Raw genomic sequence first — 26,188 nt, forward strand, 5'->3', positions numbered from 1 at the left:
TCCAAAGCTATTATATGTGGTTTACCTCAGGTCTTCGGGGTTATGAAGCCCTCTACATCCTCATCCCATCTATCAAATGTGGAAACTACACTCTGGGGACACTAGTCACTATAACTGAGCTAACATGACCTGTATAAGAATTTTGTTAAAATGTCCGACTGCCTTTTTCAGCTTTGCAGCGAGATGTTCCTGATTATCTCCCACACTATCATAGCAGTAGCTCTGGATGAGAACTGAAGGGGAAAGTTAGGTACAGATGCACATGATTTTTTACTTCAATATTTTTCAAATCTGCAAAAGCTGGATGGATTTGGTGGCAAAGGAGGGAAATAGTTTCCCCTTTTTGTGTCAAAAGGATGAATGGGACATATTACCAACTAATTGCTGGACACCGTGACGATAGCACCTAGTATTATAACCTGTGCAATATGCATAGCTTACGGTGCTTAGTGTTTTTTTTAAGTTAAGTGTTTGAAATTGATTATACACATATTTGATGTGTAGAGACGATGACTGTATTGCTCCCATATGGTTAAAAAACATGTTGCATTAAACTGCCGGGAAGCAGGTTCTGGTGATACTGAACTTTATTCTTTTACATTTTAGTTATTACAAATTGCTGTGTTCTCAACTTTGCCATTGTTTGAGATGTTGCATTACATAAATGTTGCTGTGATCAGCAGTAACTCAACACAAAAAGCACCAACTGTAACATTTAATGGACACTGCTGTAGGCAACATTGTGTTTTCAACGTACATTAATCCTCTCTCTTCCTATGTGGAAATTAAACAGACCTAGATCTATTGTTAGAGGATTAGAATCCAACTGTACACTTAGAACTATTGTTTTATTTCATAGGGTGCGTCATCAGAAGAATCCCATGAAGGACACACTGATGCCGTGCTAGACCTCTCCTGGAATAGGCATATCAGGTAAAACTATATATATGGCTTTTGAAACACAAAATAGTGGATGGTTGGAAACCAGAGCTGAGTAGGCACAGATTGCATAATATCTGTTTTGGGGGGGAAAGAAATACCAAGATCCTTCAAGTTTATTTCACACATCTCTTCAATTGTAGCTCAGAAAGAGACATTCTCCATTAATACATTACATTTTAAAAGAGGCACTCATAGCACCATAATCACTACAATTTGTCTATGGTCTCTATATTTGTTTTGTTTTGTTAGGTCATTTTGCAATTGTGACACAAAATAGCAGCTCTCATAGACCATTCCTGAAGTGCAGCTCTGGATTTTTATGTGAGATTTTCTGCAGCAATTAGAGGCCCAGGTTACAGCTCACCCTCCTTCGCAAATACCTCTTATATATTTTAAGCTGACTAACTAATCCAAAGTTCCTTTTTTAACACTATATCCCTAATACAATACCATTTAGAGTTTGTTGTATGTTTATTCCTCATCATAAAATGCATAACATTTGATTGATCCTCTTTGAATTTCATCTGCCATGAGCCTGCCCTTATCCCTCTGTTATCTATTTATTGTCCTAATCACTCTGCACTAAAGTAACATCTAGCGCAGACTGTCTTGGCACTCACATGACCTTTGGCGGTTAATGTGCCTGCTGCTGTTATGACCAAGTCCACTCAACCTTTCATCTTTCTGAGATTTCTTAAATAACTACTATTCAAATGCATAAGAATATGTAACTTATTGTAAATACTATGATGCCCCACAATAGGGAAACTTATTTATAAACCTGATCATTATTTTGGATAAACAGTTTGGTTTTCTATGGGTTTTTTTTTTTTTAAAACAAAGTTTTGAGAGTTCATGCAGTGGCTGTAAAAGGAACCCACATTGTTTCTGGACAAAAATCGTTAGCTTACTCTCCAGATTCTTTGTTTTATTAAATTTTGTGCATATCAGCCATTGCAAAATAATAATTTTTCCAGCCTGGCATCACCTCTAGACGTACCTATTTTATGTATATATTTTTATTTCATGTTCTAGGTCATAACCCTTTCCAATACTTTAAACATGCATATATTTTTGTAATCCGTCGTTGTTCTCATATAGACTCACCACTGTTCCAAAAAAAAAAAAAAAAAGACAATTGTAAAATCTGAAATCTGGCATTATCAGGATTAATTACATTAGAGGTTTTAAATGACCATGGAATATTCAGAATTTCTAGTTTAACTTATACTTACCATAATTTAATCCATCAAACTTGATAGTTCATGTAGAAAACTGACTGCCTTATGTTCATGTTCCATGAATAAAACTGCAGCCATTTGCAGAACCACTAGGTCAGATAATGCTTGCCATTCCTCACTGGAATTAATTGGAGTACACAATTTTAGTTTTTAAAGAAACTTCCAGATATGAGCAGAATCATCATGTCTTTCCCAGATAGTGCAACATATATTAGGAGCATGGTGTCTTTGGGAGCCATGTTCCACTCTCTGCTGAATGAGTTCTCACTCTGATTCTGCTAAAAGTTATCATTCAGCATTCTCTATGTATACACGTGCCATTTGGCTGCAGCTTGCAAAGTGTTTGTCAATGCATGAGTATTTTGTTAGCGATGCCCTCAGTTTTTCACTATCCGCATGCAAGCAAGTTCCTTGCGCACTTGTCTGGTAACATGTGTGCTAATTTTTAGGAGGTATGAAAAAGAGGTCTATTTCTGCTCTTAATATTCCTTTGAAGTAGTTAAAACACTTGGTATGTTTTGTTCCATGTGTTCTTGAAGCAAATTAATCCACACAGATGTCAACCAAACTGTTTATTTCGCCTGTTCAATCAAAAACCTAATGTTTGACTATTCCAAATGGCACAAATCTGTCTTTAATTTAGACCTTTAGCAATGTTCTAATACTGTCTTCGAAATACTGTCTTGCATCATAGTGTGGAGTTATATGTCGTGTGTTATGGCTATACACATATTTGGTGCTTTATGATAAAAAAAACCCCAAAGAGTATATGCTGTCATGCAACAGCCTCCATTACAGAACAATAATACTTTGTCTTCAGGTTGCCAGGCCTTCTTTCTGATAGTATATAGTATTGTGTATGTATATATGCTAGAGTATAGTTTATAGCAGGGGTAGGTGACCTTTGGCACTCCAGATATTGTGAACTACATCTCCCTTGATGCTTTACCAGCTAGACTCTCTCATCCAGATGATCTACCCAGCCTTCAAGAAGCCTTGACCTAGTTCATTCTGAGCCTGTGTCACTTGCTTTGCACATTCTTTTTGTGGATGTTAAATGTTTTATTGAACATTCTGCAGCTATCCTGATGCTAATGCCAGACTTTAACTCCCATCATATTCAGTTGTCATTTCACTGCCTGGGGGTGAATGGGTATATGCTCCAAACATTATCCATACATTACTCCTGGCTGCTGTGAAATTTGCTTGTTTGTCCAAAAATATTATGGTTAAGGATGAGCCAAATATAGCAGTATGAGAAGTCCGTCAATGAATCAAAGCTCCGTTGGCAAGTAACTCTATCCCACCTGCAAAAGAACATCATGTAGCTTGGACATGCCTATTATAGAGCCGCTGATGCTTGCCAGACTACCCCCTGCTTTCTTGTGTTTTAGTACTTTGTTCTTCATGCCCTAAATCTTTGAGCAGTATCCTTATGCATAATTCCCATCCCCTGAGCTGCTTCTAGTGGGCATAGTATTGGGTCTGAACACAGAAGTCCAGCATTGTTTGTCTTTTAGTCAAATACAGTGTAATCATTCATTTATGAAAATGTTTTTCTTTCCAGAAATGTGCTGGGCAGTGCATCTGCAGACAATACAGTAATTCTTTGGGATATGGCCGTGGGTAAACAAGCTGCCAGCCTAACGCTCCACACAGACAAGGTACAGACATTCCTGTTAATTTTTTGTCATTTGCACAGACCTACAGGGGAGAAGATCTAACAGAAAAAAATATATTTAAAGGAACACAATAGGGTCAGGAACACAAATATGTATTCCTGACCCTATAGTGTTAAAACCACCATCTGGCCCCCTCTCCCCCCCCCCCCTAAATATAGCAAAATATTACCTATATTGCGGTCTGCTGCTGGCTCTGCCCCTGATCTGCTTGCTTGGCTGACATCAGAAGTGATGATCTGAACCAATCACAACGCTTTCACATAGGATTGGCTGAGGCTGTCAAAGGGCAGATCAGAGGCAGAGCCAGTACAAGTCATATAAAGCCCTGGACAATCAATATCTCCTCATAGAGATGCGGGGGGTGGAGACACTGAATGGCATTTCTGCACAGTGTGCAGCACTGCCCCAGGGATCACCTCCAGCAGCCATCTGAGGAGGGGCCAGTGGAGGTATCCTTAGGCTGTAATGTAAACACTGCCTTTTCTCTAAACGGACCGTGAATGGAATGATTATACTCACCAAAACAAATACAATAAGCTGTAGTTCTGGTGACTATAGTGTCCCTTTATCGGGATTTGTATAATTGAAGATGGAGTTAGTCAGTTGTAAATCCCCAGATATGCATTGATCTATAATATTAATTTACATACTTTGTGAAACTTACTGGTTGGAGCCTCTGAGAGAGTCCATTCGCGGTACCACATGCTTATGCCGGGCCTCTCAGACACATCATCAGGGAAGTGCCACAGGATAAGAAGTACATAACATACCTCTTTAGAGTTCTATTCTGGCCAAACATTAGTGTGTAGATAGAGGCTAGTAGACAAATACATTTTCTTATTTTACATTAAAGCTGTGACTGAAGTATTTTTTCACTTCTCACATTTCATTCTGTTATTGAGTATGGAAAAACTGTTTACACAAATTGGAAACTTTAAGTTGGACATTTTCTAAAGATGTATATTCATACTGCAGTTTACAATTCTCTTTCACGTTTTCTTTGTGTCAAGTCGCTCCTTTTCTTCTTAAAATGTTTTATTTTCTTCCAGGTCCAGACTTTACAGTTCCACCCATTTGAACCACAAACCCTAATATCTGGATCATATGACAAGTGAGTCTTTTTGTATTTTACAAATTAAACGATTTGTATATCTCAGGCTTCAAAAAAATTCAAGAAACCACTGTGGTACTCCGCAGATGTGGCCAAAATAGTAAAAAACAAAAAGTTAGCATTTAGTAATTATAAAAAAAACCAGAGTGAGGAAGACAGAATGACCTATAAGATTAGGCAGAAAGAGGCTAAGCAAGTTATAAGAGCTTCCAAATCCCACACAGAAGAGAAAATAGCACAGTCAGTAAAAAAGGGGGACAAAACTTTTTTTAGATACATAAATGAGAAAAGAAAAGTAAAACAAGGATTAGTTAGATTAAAAACAAAAGAAGGAAGGTATGTAGATGAGGATAAAGGTCTAGCTGACTGCCTCAATGAATATTTTTGTTCAGTATTTACAGATGAAAATGAAGGAAAGGGACCTCTGTTAACAAAAAGGATAAATGAGTCATTTATTACACGTGAGTTTACAGAGGAAGAGGTTCTATTTCAACTGTCAAAAGTAAAGACAAATAAGTCAATGGGACCTGATGGAATACACCCAAAGCTATTAAAAGAGCTTAGTGGTGTACTAGCAAAACCATTAACAGATTTATTTAACCAATCATTGATAACAGGAGTAGTCCCAGAAGATTGGAAGTTAGCGAATGTTGTTCCCATTCACAAGAAAGGTAATAGGGAGGAGTCGGGCAACTATAGGCCAGTAAGCCTTACTTCAGTAGTGGGGAAAGTGATGGAAACCATGTTAAAGGATAGGATTGTTGAACATCTAAAAACACATGGATTTCAAGACCAGAGACAACATGGGTTTACTTCAGGGAGATCATGCCAAACTAATCTTATTGATTTTTTTGATTGGGTAACTAAAATTATAGATCAGGGTGGTGCAGTAGACATTGCTTACCTAGATTTCAGTAAGGCTTTTGACACTGTTGCACATAGAAGGCTTATCAATAAACTACAATCTTTGAGTTTGGATTCGAATATTGTTGAATGGGTAAGGCAGTGGCTGAGTGACAGGCAACAGAGGGTTGTAGTCAATGGAGTATATTCGAAGCTTGGGCTTGTCACCAGTGGGGTACCTCAGGGATCTGTACTTGGACCCATTCTCTTTAATATTTTTATTAGTGATATTGCAGAAGGTCTTGATGGTAAGGTGTGTCTTTTTGCAGATGATACTAAGATATGTAACAGGGTTGATGTTCCAGGAGGGATAAGCCAAATGGAAAATGATTTAGGTAAACTAGAAAAATGGTCAGAGTTGTGGCAACTGACATTTAATGTGGATAAGTGCAAGATAATGCATCTTGGACGTAAAAACCCAAGGGTAGAGTACAAAATATTTGATAGAGTCCTAACCTCAACATCTGAGGAAAGGGATTTAGGGGTGATTATTTCTGATGACTTAAAGGTAGGCAGACAATGTAATAGAGCAGCAGGAAATGCTAGCAGAATGCTTGGTTGTATAGGGAGAGGTATTAGCAGTAGAAAGAGGGAAGTGCTCATGCCATTGTACAGAACACTGGTGAGACCTCACTTGGAGTACTGTACACAGTACTGGAGACCCTATCTTCAGAAGGATATTGATACCTTAGAGAGAGTTCAAAGAAGGGCTACTAAACTGGTTCATGGATTGCAGGATAAAACTTACCAGGAAAGGTTGAAGGATCTTAACATGTATAGCTTGGAGGAAAGACGAGACAGGGGGGATATGATAGAAACATTTAAATACATAAAGGGAATCAACACAGTAAAGGAGGAGACTATATTTAAAAGAAGAAAAACTACCACAACAAGAGGACATAGTCTTAAATTAGAGGGACAAAGGTTTAAAAATAATACCAGGAAGTATTACTTTACTGAGAGGGTAGTGGATGCATGGAATAGCCTTCCAGCTGAAGTGGTAGAGGTTAACACAGTAAAGGAGTTTAAGCATGCGTGGGATAGGCATAAGGCTATCCTAACTATAAGATAAGGCCAGGGACTAATGAAAGTATTTAGAAAACTGGGCAGACTAGATGGGCCGAATGGTTCTTATCTGCCGTCACATTCTATGTTTCTATGTTTCTATGTTTCCAACACTACACTGTGATAGTAGTGGGTTTGAAAAGGATCCCCCATCACAAACTCTTATCTTACAAGAGGCAGCCATCTTGACTCAATTTGCGTAATTTGCCACGTTTGTTTCTTGAGGGAGATGTACTAATCAAAACTAGTGTAGGTACAGCTCCTTGTTGATGCTTTCCTTACCATTAACAGGGTCTGTACTCCTGGAGTTTCATAAGCTGGTCACTTCTCGAGGGCTGGACCGTTCCTGTGGAACTCACTTCTCTCCTCCGTTAGATGCTCACCCAGTCTCCAGTCCTTCAAAAATCATTAAAAACCCACTTCTTCATAAAAGTGTATAAATTAAACTGTTAATAGCGCCTGACTCATTCCTCTCTTGCAACTATCATTAGTCTAATACTATCCTTACCTTTTGTGTCACTTTACCCCACTCCCTCTATCATGTAAGCTCATTGAGCAGGGTCCTCAGCCCCTCTGTTCCTGTGTGTCCAACTTGTCTGGTTACAACTGCATGTTTGTTCGTCCATCCACTGTAAAGCGCTGCGGAATTTGTTGGCACTATATAAATAATATGAGAAAACAGGGGGCTGGCTGCACTCACCTGAACATGCATAAATAGGGTGCTGCTGGGAGCAAATTTATACAATAAAAAAGAAAATGCAGCACACTCCTTTATCCACTTATCAGCAACTTCGGTGCGGACAGATTTTGTTAGGTTTTTTTTAAAACACCTAACCTAGGCAAAAAATAATGGGGGTTTAGTTACATTATATGAGCATATATTGCATAAGCCTGCCACAACGTTAATGTACCGCATTTTTGGCAGCTCCTACTCTAGCAGACTAATGTCCGCTCCATGAGTTACTTACTTGGGGGAAAAAAAAATTCCATCTGGAGTTCTCTGCAGTACAAGGCTAAATAGGGCCCTGGGATGAGGCACCTGTGATAGGGAGGGGTGCAAAACCAAGGAGTTGGCTAGACCTATATATATTGTATGAGGCACCCCCCCCCCCCCCCCCCTCCCCAAAGTAAGTAGCTATTAGTAGCTAGACATTAGGCTGTAAGAGTAGGACCTGCCAAAGATGGGGTACATTGACATTGTGGCAGGCTTATGCAATGTATGATCATATAATGTAACTAAATCCCCATTATTTTTTGCCTAGATTAGCAGTTTTAAAAAAAAAAAATAAAAAAAAAAAACCTAACAAAATCTGTAAGCACCAAAGTTGCTGTTTAGTGGATAAGGGAGTGCACTGGATTTTTTTGTTTTACATTAAAATACATCAATTCAGTGATGCATCAAAATGAAAGGGTAAGATTCATCCATCCGCTAGTGTCCTTTTAAATAGGAAAAGTGGATATATGAATCACTTTTAACTAGCCAAAATAATGTGATTTCGTAGTAATTTTTCTTCATATACGATGTAAGCGAAAATATACTGGTGAAGTGTTTCAATCTGTTTATTACGATTGTCAGATCTGTCACTCGATACGAATACTTCCATTCTATGTCATTCTTTTTCAACCCCTCCAATGATATCCAAAGGCAAATTTGCCATGAGGAGAGCAATTGCTAGTGAAATCATCTATGCCATCTGTTAACTATAGTGGACAGACTCTGAATCATATTTTATTATCTTCCTCTTCTGTCATGGAGTCCGCTGACAGTGTGAACGGACGCTCATTTGGGACTGCTCCAATCTCTGCAGCAGATGGGTTTACGCTGTTGTTTTTAAGAACGTTTATCTAGTACATCACAACCCTGTGTGGAATATAAATTGTATTTTGTGATGTGTAATTTAATAAATTTAGCTCCGGCATGGTCTCCTTGCATATTTGAGATATTTCGGGTACAGCATTTCTGAATGTATTGTATGTGCGGTGTCTATGATTGTCTGAAATTCTTTTTATGGGCAAATGTAGGCTTTTCAAGCATTATTTATAACAAAATATTTTCATCTTTTCTTCAATGAACAATCTACTTTATTAGGATGGTTTTAGTTTAGCTTATCAGACTGTATTGTATATTGATTCTTCATTATATTTTACACTCATTCTGTCTCTTTCTCTAAATAATACATTTTACACTCAGTTGGTAGGGATTACATGCATTGTAAGAATATACCTATTCCTGGTTCACAATTTAGAATTTGGGGAAATCATATATAATTATTCGTTAAATCTCCTTAAAAGTAAGTGACTGTAAGGACAAATACAAAAAGAGAAGTCCTGCGCTTAAGCAGCAAGGACTACAACACACATCAGCCCCAATATATAGTAAAAATCAAAGAAAAGAAAAACGTTACCTGCGCTTTCTCCTTAATCCCTATGTATATTTAGACAAATGGAGGTCATTTAGTTGCTCCAATGGCCATTGGAGGGAATGCCCCCCTGCCAACGTCAAGGCAGACCCCCCTAAGCGGGTCCTAACACTGACCCTTCAGCCTGCTTCCTTGAGCTTCTGGCAAAGATATCTCTAATGAGACAGAAAGGGGTATTTTTTATATACACACCCCTATACTTATTAACCCTTAATAGGGAACACATGGGATGGGTAGCAGCATTGTAACAAGGAACTGTAAGGAACTGACATTATTATGTGAGTTTAGTTTCAAATATCTAACACTCTGGGTCTTTGTCACTTCTGCTACTCTGCATTTGGCTATTTTTCAGTTACAAATGCTGCAGAATTATCTGCTCACCACTTGAGCCTCACTGCTTTCAACTTATTTTTATTTTTTTTTCTCTTCAAACTGCTGGAATATATTTACTTTCACCAAGGTAAAATAAAAGGGATAAACCTACAAGTTAATCAGGTTTCTTGGGAGCAGGAAAAAAAATATATCGTGGAAACTTAAGGCCGGTAGAGCATCATGGGGGCTGTTTGATTTCCATGCTTTGGAAGAGCGATGCAGTCTCGAAAATGTCTTGAAATAGTGGGAACTCCAGTCTATATAATATGCTTGTAAAGTGATGAGCCTGCTGTAGACATGAAGTAAGAAGTGACGCCCCTCTTTTTACCTAGAATCCTGCCCACAAAAGAAGAAATGTGCTAACTTTTTGCAATTATTCCATTTTTTAAAAATTTTTTTAGATCCGCAATATTGTACGACTGTAGAAGCCCTCAGGAGAGTCACAGAACATGGCGGTTTAGTGGACAGGTTGAAAGGGTAACTTGGAACCATTTCTCCCCAGGAAATTTCTTAGTAAGTGTTTTTTTTTTTTTTTTATCTGAAAAAAAAATCTAAAATCTCTGTCATTTATCTTTAATTACAACAACAATGAAATTACTAAAATGGGTAAAACGGCCGTAATATTAAAAGAGAGACAAAACACTGATTATATACAGACTGCGTGTTTGCAATTTAACCATGTCTTATTTTGCCAGTCTCTTATTAAAGCCCAGCTGTGTTCACAAGCTGCTACAATGTCCAGAGAGGATTCTATGCCATCAGACAGCCAGTATTCCTTGATACTATGCTTTAGCTGCTGCATTTTGTAATTTAATGTTTCTAGTAGGAAAGGTTAGCGCTTGGGTTACTTTAATCTTGGGGTAGTAAGTGACATACTTGTCCCAGTTTGCCCAAAATTGGTGAGAGTCACTCTCTAGTAATTCTTGCAACAGCTGACCTTAATTCACCCTCTCCTTGAGTCTTTGAGGAGAGAGAATACCATGGTCTGTCTGTCTCCCCAGCTCCCCTCCTAGCAAAAGGTGAAATTGGAATGGGGTGCTGATTGGTGGCAGCTGCTGGTGTCTGCATCGCCCCATACTCTTAAGTAGGAATCCTGGTGTTGCTGTACTTTGCAATTCCCGTTACATTGTGTCTTTCAGTCTTTATTGCACCTCGAGTGCAGTCCAGGGCTTGAAAATCAGTTCTGGCCATTGACATAACAGGGAGATTATGTTGAAAATCCATTTTAAAAACAGTTTTTTGAAAAACATTTCAAAATGTAACTGGACCTAGTGGTGAGGGAGGTATATGTCTGTAAAGCATGGACAATTACTGAAGCATCTACAAAAGTATCCGAAAATATTCACAAAAAATAAAAATCTATTAAGTGCCAATGACAATTTGTAGGACTGCTGAAATTTAGACGTAGCAATAACCACCCTCCGGTTAAATAAATAAGCCAATTAATGTTTGGGATTTTGCATGGGCAGCATTCATAAAAACAGTGAGAATCAACAAGCTTTAAAAAAAAAAAAAAAAGGTTCAGTCAATACCTTTTTAGCTTTTCATTAAACTTTCAGATGGCCGAGAGTTGAGTCCTCAGGCAGATTAGTTGCAGATATTGATTTATAGAAAAGGTTTTCCCTCCAAGCAAAATTAGAGGTTCCGTAATTGCAGTGTTGCCTGTTCGTTTTTAACCATTATTAAATTAGTCTCATTGACTTTGTACTGTGAATTCAATAGTCGGTAATGGTTTTGGCAGGATGATGTCATTATTTTCTTTTTTTCCCCGCTCTTTTTTTCAGGCAAGTACAGAAGATGGCTTTGTGTACTGTTTAGATGCCCGTTCAGACAAGCCAATTTTTACACTTAAGGCTCACGATGGAGAAGTGTCTGGTATGTGTTATTTATTAAGACTTAACTGAACATTAATAACGATTACAGTGCAAATGTTGTCTTAACCCCTTAAGGACACATGACGTGTGTGACACGTCATGATTCCCTTTTATTCCAGAAGTTTGGTCCTTAAGGGGTTAAAGGACCACTCTAGTGCCAGGAAAACATACTCGTTTTCCTGGCACTAGAGTACCCTGAGGGTGCCCCCACCCTCAGGGACCCCCTCCCGCCGGGCTCTGGAGAGAGGAAGGGGTTAAACTTACCTCTTTTTCCAGCGCCGGGCGGGGAGCTTTCCTCCTCCTCCTCCTCTTCTTCCTCGCGACGTCATCGGCTGAATGCGCATGCGCGGCAGGAGCCGCGCTCGCATTCAGCCGGTCGCATAGGAAAGCATTTACAATGCTTTCCTATAGACGCTTGCGTGCTCTCACTGTGATTTCCACAGTGAGAAGCACGCAAGCGCCTCTAGCGGCTGTCAATGAGACGGCCACTAGAGGATTTGGAGGCTGGATTAACCCTTATTATAAACATAGCAGTTTCTCTGAAACTGCTATGTTTATAAAAAAAAAAGGGTTAATCCTAGAGGTACCTGGCACCCAGACCACTTCATTAAGCTGAAGTCGTCTGGGTGCCTAGAGTGGCCCTTTAATGTAATTGTAAACTTTGTGGTGTGTTCAGTTACTGAAAGGAATTTTGTTCTCAATGAATATATAATCCCAGATTATGATGCCACCCCTGCTCCAAAGTTAAACTTTTTTTTTTTATATGTTTAACAATCATAAATAGTCATTCCTTACTTAAAAAAATATAGAATTTTTATATATATATATATATATATATATATATAATATATATATATATATATATATATTTATATTGATCTCCGGACTTCTGAATTTTATTCAAGCAATTAAAAAACTACCAATGTCTCAGTCCCCGTTCGGGACTTTCTTAAGGATCAAAAATAAGTGTGAGGGGAGAGAGAGATATGCATTAAGGCCTATATCCAGCATACACAGATATACACAAGTAGTATATTTGTACGAGTATACACAAGTACATACAACAGTAGACATATAAATACAACCAAGTGACCAAATATATGTACATGCACATCTACACATACATCCACTCACAAGTACCAATACATGTACCTACACATACATAGACTCTTATATATGTATATGTACACATACACCTATTCACATATACATACGTGTGTGTGTGTGTGTATATATATATATATATATATATATATATGCACACGTATGTGTATGTATGTATGTATACGCTTACATATACATACAAACACCAATATAAATGCGCAGTGACATATATAAGCATACATGCATAAGAGTATGGAAAAGCATAGGTCTACAAATAGTACTTTGTATATTGATAGCATACACATCATTGGAATGCATTTTAAAGTGTTGATACATATGACCGAACAGTAAGATAATATGGGGGAGTGTTCATGTAAAGTGCTGGTAGTGGGACAGGAAACCCAAATCAATATTTAGTTCTCTATTCTTGGTGTTAAAGAATTGGATCGTTCTGGCTTTAGAAGTCTTTCTTTATTGGGTATTTTTAAAACCCCCTTTCAGTATTTAGATTTTTAGGTCCTTCATTGAGTGGCCAGGCTGGGTAAAATACCCTAGAAAGAAAAACATTTGACGGCACACATTTTCAGTCTACGCAAAGAAATGTCTAGTCAGAGGCTTCTCTCTGGTCTAGCCACGTGTAGTTTTTCATGTAAACTTAAGTGTTAGCAGGGCTCTCTCACGCCAAGCACGCCTGCTGCTTCCGTTCACTCACTGGAACTAAAGGAAGTGGAATAAAACTTCTCTGGCAATCTGACCGTTCCAGCAGTAATTTATAAAAGTGCTGATTTCTATTGAGATTGTTTCCTTTGAAATCAATGTTTTTTGGATCTTGGCTAATACCACAATTTCTAGGATTTAAAAGATCGATCTAGGCTATTTTATTTAATTTATGCAGCTGTGATCAAAGTTAAATAATTTGCTTGATGACCGCATCCAACCTGTTATACAAGATTTCCCACTGTCTGCATGTAATCCCTATTTAACAAACTGAGCATATGTGCAGCAGCTTGAGCACAAATCGTAAAATGATAAACGTTTTATTTTTCTGAGATTTTTTTCCTTCTGTCTAAGCCATTGCCTGTACAAATTTTACTATGTGAGATTAAAATGTCTTGATTTTGTCTGTTGACATTTAGACATCTTTAAGCTTTGTAATTGTAAATGCAGGCCTACAATTATGTATATAGTTTGTGAACCTTGCTTAAAGGGACACTCTAACGTTAAAAAAGAAAAACAATATTAATATAATATAAATTTTACATTGTCCAAAATTAATACTATCCTTCTATAATATTTACCCCTAACCATACTATAGACCAGGGATAGGCAACCTTTGGCACTTCAGATATTGTGGACTACATCCCCCTGATGCTTTTCCAGCATTACCGCTGTAAAAGCATTATGATGAATGTAGTCCACAATACCTAGAGTGCCAAACGCTGCCTATCCCTGCCATAGAGTCTTAAGGCTTTCAGTGGCGAGTAACTATTTAAAAATAATAATTCTATCTCTCTAGCTTTTTGGTCACTAATCCAACTACATGCAGATAAATGGAGTGATCATGCATCGTTTCTATTTCTCCTCCTTATTTGCAATCTATGCCCTAGCTTTGCAGTGTCTGAACTGGATTGTGTCATTTGCCAAATCTTTAATATAAAATTAAAATAAATCTGCACTAAAAACAAAGTTTTTGGGGGTGTTTTTCAATGCTTCAATTGATGGTTTAATACGTCCCCTCTTAAAACATATAAAGGTTTCTATTGGTTTCCAATTATGTCCAGCTTCTGTGACTCCTCTTCCTCCTTGTGGAGTGTGTAATTTTGCTGTTCCTTTCTTAGGTCTTGAGTTAAGTAGCCAAGTAAAAGGATGCCTTGTCACATCATCTGCTGATAAATATGTGAAGATTTGGGATATATTACTTGATAAGCCAAGTCTTGTTCATTCCAAAGACATGAAAATGGTAAGATTTTATAAATTATTATACTTATTAAGTTAACTATAGTACAATATATCATTTTTATTTCATTATTTTCAGTTTTCTACTCCTTTTCTAATTGTTTGAGGAGACCAGAATAGACCAGAAAGTTATATAGTAATATTGCATACCTCCGGATGCTGCAGCTGGAAGGCTGGCAGCTGTCTTTAGCCTCCCCTCCTATGCCCTTCCTTTTCCCCCCTCATATACCCTATTTAGCCCCCTTCCACTCCTGTGCACTACTTTGTCCTCCCTCCGGTGCGAGCCTCTGTTTCCTGTACCCAGTCTGACGGGGAAGCAGTTCTGTGCTCTCTGTGAGCACTTCCTGTCAGACCTGCTCCTCCTCCTGCTCGGTCACGCTACATGCAGTGACTGACAGGAGGGGAGTGCTGTGCAGTGAGCTCCCCTCCTGCCATTCACCATGACGGACCGCCACCTCCACCCTCCCGCTCTGTATGCCACGGTTGCCAGCATTATGGGAGTTGTAGTTCACAACATTTGCAGTGCCAAAAATGTCCTACCCCTGCTATAGACCATCCTTCACTGATTACCATAATCCTGCTTTCTCTTACTTACAATGGGCTACCAGTAATGGGCTGAGAGCATCTGCTAAGCAGAGGACCATGCAGACAGACTCCCAAGGACCAGCTTTAACAAGCAAGTACTCCAGCCTCCAGGAGCAACTTAATTAAAATGAAGTTGTTTTGTGTGTGTGCTGTATTCCTCTAAAGTGTTGGTCCCTCCTCATGTCTATCAATAGAGTCTATTTAAAAGAAGAAAAACTACTACAATAAGAGGACATAGTCTTAAATTAGAGGGACAAATGTTAAAAAAAATATATCAGGAAGTATTACTTTACTGAGAGGGTAGTGGATGCATGGAATAGCCTTCCAGCTGAAGTGGTAGAGGTTAACACAGTAAAGGAGTTTAAGCATGCGTGGGATAGGCATAAGGCTATCCTAACTATAAGATAAGGCCAGGGACTAATGAAAGTATTTAAAAAATTGGGCAGACTAGATGGGCCATTCTATGTTTCTATCAAGCCTAAGCATTAGATCTTTATCTTGGCAGCATATGGGTTTATGCAGAAGACTGCGTGACAGGGAGCAATCTACCTTTGAAAGGATTCTCTTTCTCTCCTTACACAAGATCCAACACACTCACTCATCCACTAAACAGCAATTTAAAGCTTACAGATTGTATTCGGGTTTTTTTTGTTTTGTTTTTTAACACCTAATCTAGGCAAAAATAATGGGGGGTTAGTATATGATCACACATTGCACAAGCCTGCTACAACATCAATGTTACCCCATTTTTGGCATTCCCTACTCTAGCAAGCTAATGTCTGCTGTTATGAGATTAACCTACTTACTTGGGGAAAAACTTCCATCTGGGGCTCTCTGCAGTACATTATTTGTGCCTAGATTAGGTGTTTAAAAAAATAATATAAAAGAATTATAAGATCTTTGAAGTTGCTGTTTAGTGGATGAGTGAGTGTGCTGGATCTTGTGTATTGTATGAATTGGCCCCAGCACAACACCCCATTGATGCATGTTCACATGAGTGCAGCAACCAGTTTTCATGTCTCTTTCTCTCCCTATGACTTCACTACTTCCTCACCATATCAATGTGTTTTCTTTGCACTGTCAGACTTTATTACTGATCCAACTTATTAATGTGTCTGTTATAGGGGGTCCTATTCTGCATAGAGTGTTGTCCAGATTTTCCCTTCATTTATGCATTTGGTGGCCAAAAAGATGGACTGAGAGTATGGGACATAAGCAGCATCTCCGCAGGTATGCTTTTCTATCACTTTTTATCGATTGGTGTGCAATTAGTGCTTTCTAATTGAGATTTGAAGTATTTAGTCATTTGTGTATGTGTATATTTTATTTTTGTTATATAAATATATTGTATGTGTTTTCGGTCCTGAAGAAGTTATAGCTTGTTGACTTCAAAGCCACTGTAAATCCTCCCATTGCATTGTAGATGCCTCTTATATTTTATGTTGTACCAGTAGCCCAGCACTATATTAAACTGAAAAAAAACGTAGGTCAGAACCAACAATAGCCAATCACTTTTATGTGCAAATCAAGATAATACAGGGTTCTTTCCTAAACTGTGAATTGTTGGTAATTTCAAGTGAATTTCAAATTTTTGTCCAAAATATCCAAACTGAATGAATGGAGTAATTTTTACCATTTCAACTAATTTGTTTTGGATTAAAAATCTGAAATTCACTTGGAATTCTTGACTGTTCAGACTTTTGTTAATAACCCAAACATAGTAAACTTGATTCTTGATGGTCTGTCTCTTTGTTTTGTTTTTTTGTTGAGTGTGTGCGCTTAAGTGTATTCGGATTGAGTCACGAAAACAGTATGAATTTAATTGCCTGTCGGTACTGTAGTTCTGTTTCAATAGCATAAATTTACAGATAACATTAATTTATAAATATTGTATGTAGATAAAAGGTGTACTTTAAGCGGTTGGCCATGTATCTTTTGATCGTATGTAGATCTTGCATGCCCAGTTATTTCTTGTTTATGACTGGATGGTTCTAAATTCCTGCTACAGGATATGTTCATAATTCATGGCCCTGCAGTGAAATACATTATTTCCTTCCTTTTGAAAGACTTCACAGCCTGTGGGTAATAATGTCTTGCAGGGAAATGGGGCATAATTTTGTGTTGTCTTTGCGAGGGCTCTCTTTATAGCAAACTGTGTATCAAGTAAATGGAACTGATCTCCTCGAACGATTTTTGTATGTCTAATGCGTAATGCAGGTAAAATAACCTTCACATATGGAGAGAGGAGAAATGTGGCCTTTGGAATTTAAATGAACATTTGTGCTTATACTATTCAAGTGTGCATGGTTTTTAATGGTGTGGATTTTAATTTTCATTAATAAACTAGATGTATTAAACTTCTACATAAGGGCATCAGAGCTCTCAATATAAAACTATTGCTCTATCAAATAACACCTATGTAAAATAGAAAATAGGACTCTAGTCTATGTAATGTGTGTGTGTGTGTGTGTGTGTGTGTATATATATAATGCTTAGCCATTCACTGCATCAAAGTACTCAAGCTTTGACAGGTCTTAATTTAATTACTTTCATAGGAGATTAATTTGTTTCATTGTAGACTCTACTGTAGGTTTCTCGCTTTCGGCGCAAGTTAATCTATACACAAAGACAGATCCGTAATTTATAGTGTTTGTTGGACACCGTTAATGAGGCACCCTCAGTAGAGAGTAATGCTACATCCATGTGTTATGCTATACTTCCAATATTTTGATAGGACAGGCAGAGGAGACACTCATGATCATATAGGGTGCTGCAGAGATGTTGGGAACATAGTTCAGAGTACCTTTCCTCTTTATATATGAAATAAGAGACCATTATTTCACTAAACAAAAGTAGCTTTTATGTTACATATGTGTGCAAAACGATTACTTGCTACAATGAACAAACCTGTATACAGTGAGAGGGAAAAAGTATTTGTTCCTCTGCTGATTTTTAACATTTGCCCACTGACAAAGAAATGATCAGTCTATAATTGTAATGGTTGGTGTATTTTAGCAGTGAGAGACAGAATAATACAAAAAAAAAATCCAGAAAAACACATGTCAAAAAAGTTATAAATGAATTTGCATGTCGATGAGTGAAATAAGTATGTGACCCCTTCAACTTACGACTTGGTGGCAAAACCCTTGTTGACAATCACAGAAGTCAGAAGTTTCTTGTAGTTGGCCACCAGGCTTGCACACATCTCAGAAGGGATTTTGTCCCACTCCTCTTTGCAGATCCTCTCCAAGTCTTAAAGGTTTTGAGAATGATGTCTGGCAACTCAAACCTTCAGCTTCCTCCACAGATTTTCTATGGGATTGGAAATAATTACGGCCGGACAGACGGCTCCTGGATCTGCCGGCCCTGGTGGAGACCCGTCCCTGGAAAACTCGCCTCATGGAGGCTTGTGCCTTATCTAGGGCAGTAAATGCCCCAAATCTGTAATAAAGGAGTCGCCGAAGAGGAGACCTTGGGCGTCCTTACCAGCTTCTGTGAGGGCGAGATTGGCCAGTTTTGGGTTCTATCTTAAATAACATGGATTTACGCCGTTCAATCGAGAGGGAGGTGTTAACGCTCCCAGCAATACAGATTGCTCTCTGGACCCAACCAAGCAGGTCTTCAGGGTTAACCATGCGGTTCTCCGCTTTGGCGTCTTCAGCCAAATCAAATAATTTTGCCAATGGGCCGAATATATCCAGGTGTTTATCCTGGCATGATTTTAAGGCCGATTCAAGCCCTTTACGGGGGGTTCCAGCCTAGTTTCGTAAGAAACTAAGTCATCTTGGGGTCTACCTCGGGAGTGTCGCAAACTTTATTAGGCACCACAGGCCTTGGACACTCCACCCTCAATTTGTTGCGGGCTGCTTTGCTAAGTGGGCGTCGCACCCAATTCTCAAGATACGTGGTCGGCCGGGAGTCACTTTGCCGATCTCGGATGATGTAAGTCATTCGGGTCGAAGAGTGGAACGCCTGACGGATCCACGAGGGTGTATCCCGCAGTTGCGGAGTATCCAGTCCCTGGCTCGCCTCCGGACTTCTCTGCCTGAGCAGAGGAAAGGAGGTCAAAGCCTGTATTAGCGGCATCCACCTCAGAGTCGCTGTCCAACTCAATCTTCGCCTCCTCACTTGACCCGATTTCTGAGTCGGAGTCGATCTCTACCTGTGCTCTGGCACATTTCCATAGCCGCGCCCGTTCTGCCTGGCGCGGAAAGGCTCTTTTGCGTGGGTATGACACGCTTTCTGGGGCGACCGAAGGTACGCCAGTCATGGTGTTTCTGGAGGCAGAGGGATGTTTAACTTTATGGGTAGCCTTCTTGGATATTTTTCCCTGTGGGTCCACAGGATGACGCGACTTAGGCGTCGTGGAGCCCGAGTAGTGCTCGTCCAAAGGACGTGGCAGGAGGGCCTGAGAAATGGTGTGGGAGAGAGTAGATGACATGGACCCCATGGCTGCCATAATGGCGTCTGTCACTGAGCACTGAAGCGCTTAGAACTGTGCCCCATCAGAGTGGGTAGTTCTATCTGAGTGAGCGGGTGAATTACCCGAGGTGACAGGGGTTTCACCTCTACAAAGTGGGGTATCAGACTCCCCAGAGGGAGGGGAACCAGAAGATAGTCTGGGTTTAGGCATGATATAATAAAATAGGGATAACCGTAAATTTAATCCCAGTAAGCTGTCAATGAATAGTATGGGTTAGTCACCCAAACAGATAGCAATAAGCAAAAAACGATCTCACCAGGGCCCAGAGGAGTGGAAAGAAGACAGGAAGTCAGAAAATGGCCGCCAGTAATCTCGCGAGATTCGCGGCAAAAAATGTGAAGTGATAGAAGAAACCGAACGTTCGGCAGGTAAAAGAGACGAATTCGTGGATATAATAGGTAAGTATAGGAAAAAACTGGCGAATGGGCCGTTCGTGAAAATTAAGCGAACGCGGCAAACAGCCGAATAGCCCTATCTGCCGAATGATGAGCTGTGTGCTACGAATTGGCCAAACGGGAAAAAATGTGCGCAAAATGACGCTGAGGTAATTCAAGGAAAGGAGAAACAGAAGAAACAAGAGGTAAACGGAGGCAAAAGCCACTAAACATGGCAGGGGAGGTCTGGACCCTGGACACAATAAGCAATAAAAAGTATGCAATAAAGGATTCTAATTAAGATCGAATAAGCTAAGAGATAATGAGATATAAATATATATACCAGAAAGTAATAAGAATAAAATAAATTAAAGAAAAAGAAGCTATATAGTACAATAGCAACTAGAATAATAATTATTAATAATAATAAAATCTATAAGGAATGATAGTATTAAACGAATGTCAATAGGAAATATGACAAAAGTGACATGTACTTATCTTTGTGTCGGAGCAGCAAAGAAAGAGGGAAATGGAAGGGAAGTGCTGCCTATTTTACTGGGACCTGAGCGGGGAGGGGCCTATGTTAATGTATGTTCATTATTTTTTCATTCTGTTAGTATTCTTTGCTGCTATTGGTGGACAGTAAAGAAAGGGATATGCAATATCCTCCGTGTCTGGTTATAAAATAAGTGATTTACTATGGGGGAAAAAAAATCTAACATTGGAGGTCCTCATGCAGAGCGTGAGGACGTCCAGTGTCCGATACCAGACCAAAGGTCCGTTTGAATTCAGGGAGCCCTCTAGTGGCTGTCTGATAGACAGCCACAGTGTGCAGACTTGGTGCTGCAAAGTAAACATTACAGTTCTCTGTACCTGCAATGTTTTACATTGCAGCACTAGGTGCAAAAGCATTGCTCCCAGATCACTTCAATTAGCTGAGGTGGTCTGGGTGCCTAAGGTGTCTCTTTAAGCTAAAACTAAGTTGTTTTGTTGTATAGATAATTTCCCAGCAGTCTCACTGCTGAAACCTCTGCTATTTAAGAGTTAAATCATTTTGTTTATGCAGCTTTAGCCACACCTCCCCAGCATGTGACCTTCACATTTCCTGTAAAGAGAGATGTAATGTTTAAACTTTCTTGTAGTGTCTGTTTAATTTAGAATTTCTTATCTCTTGTTCTATTGATAGTATTCTAGAGATTGCAGTAGCCTGGTGGTGATTGAAGTTCAATTAACAGAGCAGGAGTTAGGAACCTCTAAAGTAAAAACATTGTGCTTATCAGATCTGATTGTACAGCCTTCCTAAACACTTCATGGGAAATAGCCTGGATAATTTATTGCACAGTCTATTTAATCTAGATTTTCCTATCTCCTGCACTGTTGGTAGTTTCCTATTGTTAGGAATACAAACATGCATATAGATAACCATTTTCAGCTTACTGCAGTGTAGCTAAGCACTTGGACACTCCTCGCCTTTCAAATAACGTCTTCTTGATTTCACAGTATAGCTCAGCAAATGGTAGCACTGTCTTCATTTTATCTTTATAGTATATAAAACCTGGGAAAAGTGGGGAGATAATAAGAGGACAGTAATTAGCGTTGGCCTACTTGCTGATATGACTCTGCCCCACGGCCAACGTCTCATTGGCTGAGCTGTGTACGCACCCAAAGTACATACATCTTTTAAAGAAGTTCCTTTGAGGGAAAAAAGGTGTGACTCAGGGCTTGCTGTTATACTGCAGAAATATGCAAAACCTGGACAGATGTAAATAACACAGATTGATAAATAAAGGGAATAATTAAGCATACATTACTGACTGTCTTGTCCCTCCCCCCACTACATGCTTTGTTTTTGTGCATGAAATAGGCAGAACACTAGCTACACCTGTAATATATTTTTAGCCAGGGGTTGTTTATAACTTTGATTTGTGCCTTCACTGTTCAAGTTATGTGATCTGTTTTACTCTGAATCCCCTTAAAGGAACACTATGGTGTCAGGATTACAAACATGTATTCCTGACACGTTAGTGCAGGAATCACTGTTTAGATTCCTGCCCCCCCCCCCCCTCTCCGTGCAGATTAAAGGTTTAAAACTTACCTATTCTCCCATGTCAGTCTCGTCACAACTTTCCCCACCCCATGGCTGAGATCGTCGATCTTGATGATTTAAGACAATCCAAAGCCTTCCAATTGGAGGCTATTGCGCTGTGCGGCAAAACACCGCACTGCACTAAACCGCATTTCCTCATAGAGATGCATCAAATCATAGCCTCTCTCTGGGAAACATTGAACACCTCCATGCAGGGTGTGGAGATGCAGAAACTCAGTGATGCACACTGTGCAGCAATGAGATATGAAGCACCTCTAGTGGCTGTCTGAGTGACTGCCATTAGAGGTGTTACTAGACCGCAATTTCTCTGAAAAGGCAGTGTTTACATTAAAATGCCTGCCAGAACATGCTATACTCAGAACTACATTAAGCTGTAACTAGAGGGTCCCTTTAACTACTTTGATTCCTGTGCTGTTCAATGTGTCACCGGACACACAATGTATATTTCTCTTTCTGTCTTTCTAGTTTGCAATTTATTAAACTACAAAAGAATCAGGGGATTTAAAGGTCTCGCTTTAATAAATAACCTTGTTCATGATTATTTCAAATGTTATTCGGCTTGCTGTCCACCAAATCTAGCTTTCTCCCTGCGAAGAGGGGATGCAACCCGAGGGCAAAAAGTATATTTCATCTATATAGTGAATATGAAAAGTTCCTGCTGGGAAAATGCTGCTTCACTGTGGCATGCAGGTCATAAACACTCAGTGCAGAAAATAAATAGCTGATAGCTGATCACTGCATAGAACATCCAAATGTAGTATGTTCCATGACTATGCTATCAGCATATTTATTTTCTGCTGTGTGACTGTGACCTGCACGTCAGAGGGATAGCTTTTTCCCAGCAGGTACATTAGGACACACTGAGTCAAATGGATATTACAAATATCTGTTACAAAGTGGAAAATGCGCAATGTTTCATAGATAATAACACAAATTTGAGATATTTTGGCTGCGTAAACCACATTTGAAATTAAAATTTAATCCATCACAAACCATAAAATGTTTTCTTTATATTGCATCCCTTCTTATATGTAGTTCCTCGTTTTTATTTTATTTTAAGGGGCTCAATCACTACAATCAAACTGTAGTGAATTTAAATCCAGATCGCAAAATGTAGGCAACGATCGGTGATTTGTGTTTTTAAAAAGTTTACTCGACCATTATAAAACACAATTGTATATCTACAGATGGTGTATAGTGCATTTTGATTGCTTAAAAAAAAAAAAAAATTACTTTCAATTTATGGCTTGATAAAGATATTGCCATTCCTGGGGGCCAATCTGTGCTCTTCAGAAGATATAATTTCAGCAGTGGTGGGACTACAAGGTCCATTTTTTTTAAAAAAATGATAATAATAATAATGTAACCCTTTTTTTATTTTATTTTATGCTCTCAGTGAAAGAAGCCTTTGGAGGTAGAGAGAGACTGATGGTTTCCACGTTGTCTAATTCATCATCCAGCGACGCCACAGGAAGCAGCAGCGGCACCACCACCGATACAATGAACTCTTAAAACCGGAGAGATTTGTTGTGTTCTCTCTTTATTCTCGATCATAAGGCAAGCTGCTTGTACCCTTAGGGCACTAAAAGGGAAATGTGGATCTCAACATCAGCTTGATATTTTCGTTAATATTTATGGACGCCAAGACAGAAAATTCCCCGGATTAGTAGATATCCATATCCCGTTCAGTAACTATTGCTCTGCACATATTAGATGGCTAATATGATAGTTTTATATATATATAGACTGTTGCTGATTTTCCCTTTAATATTTTATCGGATTGAATACCCCCAGCTGTGCTGTTATTAGTCAGACAGGAGTTTGGAATACTGAATGGCACAGCAGACCAAACATAGAAAACATAATGTGCAGAAAAGCTATTGAGCTAATTATAAATTGGATTTCTATTCCAACAAAGTGAATCTCACCCTTTTTTTTTTTTCTTCATTTTATTTACAGCATAATGTAAATCAATCATTTATTAATGAAGCCCAAACGATTCTGTTGCAGAGTTTTTGTGGCCATTTCCAAATACTGGTATAAAAATAAATGTATAATAAGAGAATCCTTGGTGTTTCGTGTTGTTTATGCAGCAGCTTTATTTGTGTCCGCTCTCTTTTCCAACAGGCACTCTCAGCTACTTACATTGTGTAACCTGCTGATTTTGAATCCATCTGAGTTACTGCGGATCTAGAAGTATCTGAAGTGCTTTGATGTACTTTGGAGACTTTAAAGTTATTTTCAAAATTAGTTCAAGGACCAGTGTTGTCCACACCAAAGGATGAGGAGTCACACTGCAAATGCACGGACGCTTCACCTTTTGCACGGATGCAATCAATCAATCATGAAATAAAACTGTATTGCATATTTGCTCTAATAAATAACGGTATATTTGAACTCAAATATAGCAGATAAAAATGCATAGGAATATACGTAAGAACGCAGAATAAAATGGCAAGAAAAAAAATGGCATTAATAAAATATTGCTCTATCTACTGTTTTGTTTTTAAATACACCTTGACTATAAATATACAAAAATAAGTTCTGCTTTGTGACTCTTACTACTCCTGGGCAGCAGCAAGGACTACAGTTCACATCAGCCCCAATACATACAAAGAAAAGAGTAACTTGCGCACTGTCCCTATGCCTATTTAAATAGCTGGAGGTTTTTAGTATCACTCCAATGGCCCCTTAAAGTGTAAGCCTACGTGTCAAGACAGACCTCTTAGGCGAGTCCTACACTAACACTTTACATTGCCTCTTTCAGCTTAAGGTGAAATTCTCAGAGAGGGGTATTTTTCTAAACCCATACACACTTACTTACCCTTAATAGGGAACAGATGGGATAGGTGGCAGCACTGTAACTTGGCTGTGTAATGCAATACAAATTTACAAAAAATAAGTCCTGCACTCAACTTCTCACGACTCCTCCACGGCAGCAATGACTATAGTGCATATCCGCCTCAATACATACAATAAAAACCAAAGAAAAAGTTACTTGCACACTATCCCATATCCCTATGCACATTTTAATAACAGGAGGTTTTTACTATGACTGCAATGGTCATTTAAATGTAAGCTCACCTGCCATGTCAAGGCAAAACCTCTTAGGTGCGTCCTACACTAACAATGAACCCCCTTTACTGTCGTTTCTTTACATCTATAATATGAAATTTAAAATCTACTGGGATTTATTGGAAACTCAATGAAGAAATATAAAAGCACAATGAAATGCTGTGTTTGATGGGTATCTGCTGCTGCTGTACACCCCTCACAAGAATCGAAGAATGATATGGCACCCATTGACCCATACACACTCACACAACTTGCGTTTGAGCAATATGTAAAACTGTATGTCATCCTTTACTTGTCTCATTTCTGCCTCTTTGAACTAGTAGACTTGAACAATTGAATATTTGCTTTTGGCATCACAGTTTAAAAAAAAATAAAAATTAGAATCTGCAGTTCTCGCTGATGAGTTTGTTTTTCAAAGTACTTTTAAACGTAGGAAAGCTCAAGGCATGAAATAGAAAAAGGCATGTCTTAAAATATAAAATACAATTGCATCTCTGCTAATTCTTCCTCTTAGAGTCGGTTTATTAATTTATATCACAAGAAGCATGAGTGGAACTGTGAGCAGATCAAGGACCTGTTCAGAATTCCGAGGAGGCATATGTAGATCAGTACTCTTACAGCTGGTGTTTCTGAAAAGACTGATTCTAGGTTTAATATTTAAAATGAGCGCTCTGAGCATGTTAATTTTAGATGGTTTACTTGTACTTGCTGAGAAATACGCTGTTCCTCCTGCGTTTATAAAGCAGAGGGGTTCTCAACCCAGTCCTCAAGGACACCCTACCAGTCCAGGATTTAGGGATTACCTGGGTGTGTCAAAGTTTTTTTTTTTTTTTCCCCTCTCTCTAAACACCTTAGACACACCTAGGTAATCCCTAAATCCTGGATTGGTAGGGG

General features: G+C 38.8%; 1 protein-coding gene across 1 annotated transcript in view; it reads left to right on the plus strand.

Annotated features, from left to right (window-relative positions):
* PWP1 (PWP1 homolog, endonuclein) overlaps positions 1-24,258 on the plus strand; it is a 41,717-nt gene extending 17,459 nt beyond the window's left edge. Inside the window, exons 8-15 of the mRNA XM_063445375.1 lie at positions 860-933; positions 3,751-3,847; positions 4,915-4,976; positions 10,138-10,249; positions 11,521-11,611; positions 14,553-14,674; positions 16,380-16,485; positions 23,616-24,258. Coding sequence (XP_063301445.1) covers positions 860-933; positions 3,751-3,847; positions 4,915-4,976; positions 10,138-10,249; positions 11,521-11,611; positions 14,553-14,674; positions 16,380-16,485; positions 23,616-23,731 — 780 coding nt within the window. The 3' untranslated portion in view covers positions 23,732-24,258. The remainder of the gene's footprint in view (positions 1-859; positions 934-3,750; positions 3,848-4,914; positions 4,977-10,137; positions 10,250-11,520; positions 11,612-14,552; positions 14,675-16,379; positions 16,486-23,615) is intronic.
* The last annotated feature ends 1,930 nt before the right edge of the window (positions 24,259-26,188 follow it).

Source organism: Pelobates fuscus, chromosome 3, assembly GCF_036172605.1.
Source record: "Pelobates fuscus isolate aPelFus1 chromosome 3, aPelFus1.pri, whole genome shotgun sequence".
NCBI lineage: Eukaryota > Metazoa > Chordata > Amphibia > Anura > Pelobatidae > Pelobates > Pelobates fuscus.